The sequence below is a fragment of the Phragmites australis genome, chromosome 11 (assembly GCF_958298935.1).
Source record: "Phragmites australis chromosome 11, lpPhrAust1.1, whole genome shotgun sequence".
NCBI lineage: Eukaryota > Viridiplantae > Streptophyta > Magnoliopsida > Poales > Poaceae > Phragmites > Phragmites australis.
The window spans coordinates 20,900,474-20,907,796 of NC_084931.1; the positions used below are offsets into that span (position 1 = coordinate 20,900,474).

General features: G+C 43.3%; 1 protein-coding gene across 2 annotated transcripts; it reads right to left on the reverse strand.

Moving 5' to 3' along the window:
* Nucleotides 1–456: 456 nt before the first annotated feature.
* Nucleotides 457–5,119, reverse strand: LOC133885252 (probable methyltransferase PMT7). Of its 2 annotated transcripts, none has more exons than XM_062324940.1 (7): nt 4,857–5,119; nt 3,818–4,235; nt 3,154–3,443; nt 2,426–2,809; nt 1,912–2,158; nt 1,691–1,829; nt 457–1,066 (listed from the first exon to the last, which is right to left on the reverse strand). In XM_062324940.1, exons 1-7 carry the CDS (start codon nt 5,038–5,040, stop codon nt 908–910), a joined length of 1,821 nt encoding a protein of 606 aa, XP_062180924.1. In that variant the 5' UTR covers nt 5,041–5,119; the 3' UTR covers nt 457–907. The 2 variants fall into 2 exon arrangements, with proteins under 2 accessions (XP_062180924.1, XP_062180925.1); XM_062324941.1 differs by having other exon boundaries at nt 3,818–4,229; nt 4,857–5,118.
* Nucleotides 5,120–7,323: the final 2,204 nt, after the last annotated feature.

Below are 7,323 nucleotides of genomic sequence, written 5' to 3' on the forward strand. Positions count from 1 at the left end.
GGTTCCCACCTTAGTGACCAGGAATATGAAACCATGTTCCTCATCCCAGGAACACAAGAACAATCTGGTTTCCACCTTATCGTAACCTTTCACAAGTTGCGTACCATGTTCCTTTCCTCAACCTTATCAACCCGGAAACTTGGTGACTAGCACCGCTAGCTCTAGGCCATTTTATGTTTTAGAGATGAAGCAAGCACACATGTGAATACTATGACAATATCTAGGTGAATAACCAGCTATAGTAGAAATTTGGAGGAAGCTCTTGCAAAGAATCCAGACACAACTCTTGCAAAGAGAGATTTATAAATGGAAAGATACAACACTAACAAAACGGCTGTTTCTTTGAAGTGTAATATAGTACAAATGATCCCAGATTGGAACAACAAAAACAACCTTTGTCCCAAACAAGTTAGGTAAGCTAGAGATGGAACTCACAAGATCTAACTTAAAAGATGATGTGAAAACAATAATGATAATAAAGGTAATAGTAATAGTAACAAAATAAAAGTGAACAACAGAAACAACACTAACAAAAAATTGTCAAAACCCTAAGCTAACTAATCAGAAACTACAAAACGCTATCAGTAAGACTACACAAATTGAAAGTCCATCTTGCCTCTTTACACCTTGCGCAGGTCCTTTATAGATAGACAGTACAGCTCAAAAGCTGAAAAAGGAATAAAGGATCCGCTGTGGTTTCTGAAGAAACCTCCCAATGATACCATCCGCTTTCTTAACAATGCAGTACTCTCAACTACAGAGAATGTGTGATGAAATACTGTGTTAACTGGAGCGACATGGCAAACTACAGAATACCCAGAAGTCTTCCTTATTTTCTGTTCTGCCGATGATACAAAGGACGCCAGAAGGTAGGATGTAAGATAGCAGCTTCCAGCCCAAGCATACCTCAACCTATAGCCCAGAATTTCTTCCTGCAAATCAGAACTTTCTCTGTTCCGTTTTCCTCATTTTCCAGCATATGTGTGGTAACATCCCAAAGGAACTTCGGTGCAAGATCAATGATTCTTGAGAGAGTGTTCTTCTCATCTCTAATAATGATGAAACCCTGTATGTTCATGATTTTTTCAGACAATGTTGATTCTTCTCTTTTAACTAAATTCCATAAAGACCATAGCATATTTGATCCCATGTTAACAAAACATAGAAATTTATGCTACACAAGAAAAATTCTGAATGGACAAATAGTTAGCTTGTGCTTTATACTATATATTTAGCTATGAAAGAACAATCATTGAGTGGCAGGTTGACACTATCAAATTTCCCTGAACAAATTGTTTTTTTATCACGAATCTGATATATCTATGAGGTGTTAGCCATTTTTTTATGGTTGGCATGCTCAATCATTTAGAAACTAGTTTGCGATGAAAAAGACAAGTGCTTCTTCGGCTCTTCGAAGATATAGCTATAATGTAACTACGTAAGACATTTGTACTCTACTGAGGACACATGAAAGAGCCATACACCTAAGTATTTGATGACAAAAACATGACCTTACATAGGAATCGATTGTGCTGTGAGCATGATATAAACTTTGCTCTTGCAAAATTAAGAGCTGTTTGTTCTTGCAAACATAAACAGATGTATGTTCTTACAAACATGGGCATTAGTAAATAAGATACGCACTGAAGTATCTATAATTGTCAATAATCAACTAAAAGGCAATAGTTACCCGGGGGCGAATGATGCGATCCATTTCTAACATGATATCTTCCAACGAACAATCTTCCTTGCGACCTTCATAATGTGAAAAGAGGTGGAAAACATGCAGCAAATCATAGGACCTAGGATATGTTGAGAATGGCTCACACCTGCAGCGTTAATATTGAATGGCTTTGGTTTCATCATAAACAAGAGAAATGGATGTTTATTGGTTTTGGAAGAAGTACCAACCAGTCATGGTAAGAACCGAGCAACCCACGGTCATAGATAACTGGCAATGTGTTGCTCATGGTATGGGGTACTATATTCATAATCCAGACAGGATCATTGCTTAGTGCTGCAGCAAATCCGCCATAATTAGCATTCATGTCCATGACATTTCGGATGCTAGTCTTTTCAACACCAAGAAATAACCAATACTTGTGAACCTGGTTCTTCCAGAACTGGTTATTCTTCTCAAACCTCTCTGGCTTAACTCCTAAAACGTATGTTCCAGAAAACTGGTTATATTCACATATAGGAAATACAAATTCAAGTAAAGGATCAAATTAAATTTACATCAAAGATTTGGATCACTTTGGTTAAACAAGTTTTAGATCCTAACCACCTAAGACCTTGTTTTGACTGAATGTGGAGGACATCGTTTTTACACACTTTATAGTTCAGAATGGAACTTGACTCAAATTTGTAGAATCAAAATGGGTCTTATCTTCTTTTCTGTACGCAATGGAAAAATGGAGCTGACCTATCATCTCCAAACTCTTGAAATAAAACGATAGGCGGTCAGGTCTGGAAGGCAATTTCTGAATCTCAGATTTGTCCTTGTTGAGCCTCACGCAGTTCATTAATGGGATTTTCCATGATGGTGAAACATTGTCATTGGCTTCGCAAATATTCAGTAGCTTCATATCAGCATTTTTCTGTCTGCAGGATTCAACTTCGGGTTTAACCCAAATAGCAGTCTGAACATGCTTAGCAATAAGCTTCCAACACATTGCTGTTGTAATATTAACAAGCTTCTCCCAAATAACAGGAAAGTCCTTATCTTTTCTATAAGCTGGTGGAGCAGAGTATACAAAATATCCATTAGGTCGCAAAAGCCGGTCTACCTCTTTGAGCAATATTCCATCTGGAAAACAAGTCATGGGTTATGGGTCAAATTTTGGATGGTGTATCTAGAAAGTAGAATTTATAAAGAAAAGACCGTCAGAAGAAGTGACTTTCTAAGAAAAATACTGACTGTGCAAGAGTACAGATACGTAACTTGAGAATCAGTTGTTTTTAATAAAGACTTGTCACATTCCATCATGCACATACTTTTTTTTCTCGACCACAATAATGCACATACTACACACTATAATTGGATGTTCCCACATAAAATGTTGTCAACAGAAAGAAAAAAAAAGGTCTTATAAAAAGTTAAATTTGGTCAGTAGCTTAGGACAAACTGTAATGTGAAATTGTGAATCTTACCATTTTCATGCCAATCAACACGACATCGGGAGCAGTGAACCATTTCAAATGAATTTCCAGGATAAGGTAATTGCTTTGTGGCTAATACAGAGATCATTGCACCAATCCCACGTTCTAAGGCAAACTGGATTTGATTCTCATGGCCATCTTTTGGGGCAAATGACATAGTTTGAATGTCTAGAGGAAGAAGATAAGCAGAAAAGCTGGCAACACCACATCCAACATCCAAAACTTGGACTACTCCTGCCGAACGGAGATCACCAGTACTATTTGTTGTCATATTTCCTAGCCTGCATTTATCAATTACAGAAACTACATCAACAGAATATCCTTTCACATGATAAAAAGAAAGCAGTAGCATGAACCATATAATTAATTGGTGCTCCAAACTATGGTCCCTTCACGGCTTCACCACACATACTCTCCATCTATAATATTACTTGAGAGTAGGCTTCCAATAGGTTGTCCCCTCGAGAATATAAAATGTAAGATTGAAATTGATAACGCTCAGCATTTACTACTAGGCATCACATATGACTAATCATCTAGATGAGATTACAAACATTGGATTGCAATTCCAGGCTCTGGAAATTAAAAATATATATGTGCTCCAGCTTAAACGCCAAAATTTGAAATGTGAATTAGGCGAACAATTCAGGGTTACCTCTCTATGTACTCTGATGCACCATGTTTGAAGTGAGTGCCACCTCCAGGAAACCACCAAAGCTTGCCCTTGTCATGCACCCAGTTCTGTCCTCCTTTGACCTCAGCAAGATGTGAATGATTGACATTACTATGCCACACATAGTCTCGACTTGTTGGCCATCTTATTGGTATCTTGTAGTCATTTGGTGGGGGCACCAAACAAAACAAGCGTTTCTCTTGTGGAGGACAAATACTTTCAAGATCCTCATGCTTAGATCTATCTAGGTTCTTTAAGCTGCTTATATAGGCCGCATCATGGCAGGGGACGTACTCATTGTATTCCAAAGGACAAACATCAACTCCATAATCTGGAACTGAGACTGGTTTCGTCCGGTAAGTATGAGAAACTCTGTTTGTAAACATTGGAGCATCTGCAACTGAAAAGATTTTAACCATCTTGGAAGGGAAACATCATGCAAAGTACCAGTCATATGAATATGGTAAGCTAGGAGTAACACCTACTTAAATGCGTCAAGACCTGACCAACATAATTTGGCAAATTATAAATTGACACAAACTTTAACACATTATCCTGCATTCTGTTAACCTAATTCTTTGCTGCCGACACAAGGCAATCCCAAATCCCAATTAAATGTACACTGGTTAGTCTCAGATTTTTAAGAAACAAATTTTCAGATTTCCTAAAAAGTATCGTGGTCTGGGTTTTCTCAAACTATTCTCATAATTAACATCTGCCCACACACAAGTATACAGAGCAATCCCGTAGAACCAAGTATCCAACAAGCATCTCTTTTACTAATAATGCAGGAGCATCTAGGAACCCTTCAACCATAAACTCAAATCTGCCGCACTTATTGGGCAGCCCAGCAAGAAGACTCGAACAAGCGAGGCCATGAGCCGCTCTTTTTCTAAGAACTCCCCAAGAAGTGGACTGTAAAATGTAATCCGGCGGCGGGTCTGGAGAGGGGACACACGGTCGGCGAGAGCAGTCGGCGGCGGATCTGGAGAGGGTACACACGGTCGGCGAGAGCAGTCACCTTGGGACATGGAGGAATCGGGCAATCGGGCGCCGGAAGGGGGCAGTACGAGCGCGGGGGAGGCGGACGAGCCGAAGAGGGTGCCGGCGTAGAAGGACGCGGCGACGAGGGCGACGCCCAGGAGCAGGAGCTGCACCGACCGCGGCTCCACCGCGGCCGCGGCCGGCGACCACCACCGTCCCATCCTGCTGCTTCTCTCTCTCACTCACTCCCCGCGTTCAGTTGAGACGATCTCTTGTTCCAGATCGGGTCCGAGTTGGTTTAAGTTTGCCTTGCACTTCTTTTTTTTTTTTTAAGATGCAATTTTCTAAGCCCTTATCCAATCAGCATTACCTATGTTTTTTTAAAAACACCTGTACAAATCATATATGTACCTATACTCTCACACCATCATACATATGTACTTACACAATATTTACTAAAAACTAAAAATACGAAACTTGAAGGTCGACACAAGTCACCGCAGCGGCAGAGATACAACCACATTTATTAATCATCCAAGCTAAAGCTTGGTTCTCAGCATGACCTATAGTTACCTAGCGAGTACTTTCTATCCAATGAAAGGTATAACTCGGGGGTCCAAACATAACTTGAATTTTCAAAATTTCACAATGAGGAGCAAATTTTCAAAAATTCTTAGCTAGATAAATACTTACTCAAAAATAAAGTTTAGCAGAGAAAAACGTAAAACTTTGAACACAAAGTTCCAACTTTAACTCAGCAGCTCCAACTTTGTTACCAGAAAATTGCAACTTCCAGCTCAACAATACTAGAAAAAGAAATTGTTCGCAACTTAGTGAACAACTGAACATTCATCAATAGTAAATTCCTTTTCTAAATAGAATTGGGTTTATTTTTGTTAGGGTTGAGGATCGTTGTTAAGCACCCCTGATGGCCCTATGGCTTCATTGGCTCATATATATGGGTCCACGTCTCCCGAACGCCGCTTTCTGACTTTCAGGCTTCGGCGTAACCACCTTCCGAAGCCTTCATCTCCCAAAGCCATGTCTCCCGAAGCCTCCATCTTCCGGAGCCCCCGTCTCCGAGGCTCGGGCAGGCTTCCCGAAGGCAGCTAGGCCATCAGACCCCAAGAAAGATCTGTCAGGAGAGGAACGCCGGTTATCCTTTGCTTGCAAGGAAGTGACCGGCATTAATTATCTCGGTCTCGGGAAGACGAAGGACTCGCTGGGAAGGGATACGAGTCGAAGGCTGAGAAATCCAGCTCATCCTCCCCATGCTCTTCCGGCAGGGACTCCGCAGCTTGCACCTCCTCCACCTTCACCTCGGCCAGGATAGGCTCAAGAAGTTCCAAAGGCACCCTTCCATCAAGATCTCGAGGGAGGACAAGATGTTGGAAGAAGCATGAACCGACAACCTCCCAGGCTGTTCGAGCTGCACACCAGTCGTCCTTTACAACAAAACATACATCCGGGCTAGATACAAGGGGATCCTCCGGCTCGACCTTGACCAAGACATCAGCGGCCACCATCAGATCCACGCGCCCCTCAGAGTCACGGGGCATAACAAAGCGACTCGGCTGTCGGACAGATGGAGTAGCCCCGGACGCTCCAGACACACTCGATCCCTCCCCGAAGGCACCATCCCGAATCCTAGCAAGCCCCCTCTGGCTTCGAGCCGCCGCACCTATGCACACAGATCAAACTCCCGTTAGCCTCGAAGGCACGAACACTCTAGGACAACATAGGCAAACCACAAGAAGGCAGACATGACTCCATTTATATAAGAAAAACCCCAAATACATAAAGCAGAAGGGGGTAGTCAACATACTAAGACCTTAACCCCCTTCGAAAAGAAAGAAAGTAAAAAACGGACAGCCTGCAACAGAGTTACACCTCTGGGGCATCCACACACGAAGACTGCTCCCACGGGGTGACGGCGCGAGGCGAAGGGCCTCTAGAGGGCCGCAGCGCGCCTGCCGGCTCCGGATGAGGGCTGGACCCCCCGACGAAGAACCCGAACGAAGACCTCCCGGGGCACCTGGAGTCACTTACCTGCTATGTAGCGCAACGTCACGCCCCGGTCGTGCCTTGCCCAAAAGTTATGCCGGAAGTTCTCCAGAGCCGCGCGGATCTCGACCGGAGATGCCTCGGGCCAAAAACCCTCGATCACGAAGTCTGGCACCAGTACTTCGAGAGGACCAACCCCCGCTTAGTGCAGCAAGGTCAGCTGGAGCGCCACGACCACACATGCGCTAGACCTCGCGTATGCCTCCGCCACTCTAACCATTACCTTCGCGGTAGACTAAAGCCAGAACAGCGGCATCACCGACGCCTTCGAGTCAGAAGGGAGTGGCGAACACCTGGCCCCAAGGCTGCTCAAGGCATCAAAGGTGATCCGAGCAACCTCCGACGCAAGTGCAGCTAACCGCTGGCACTCTGAGCGTAGTGGTCCCTCCGATGCATGAGCCTCCCTCCTCCAGCTCTCGCCACACCTCGCCCATCGCGGC

Excerpts from the sequence above, each read along its gene's own strand:
- LOC133885252 (XM_062324940.1), bottom strand. The coding sequence starts at position 5,040 with ATGGGACGGTGGTGGTCGCCGGCCGCGGCCGCGGTGGAGCCGCGGTCG. Across the intron at positions 2,810-3,153 it reads TGTTGATTGGCATGAAAATG|ATGGAATATTGCTCAAAGAG; the intron begins GTAAGATTCACA and ends CTTGTTTTCCAG. Across the intron at positions 1,067-1,690 it reads ATCGCATCATTCGCCCCCGG|GGTTTCATCATTATTAGAGA; the intron begins GTAACTATTGCC and ends ATGAACATACAG.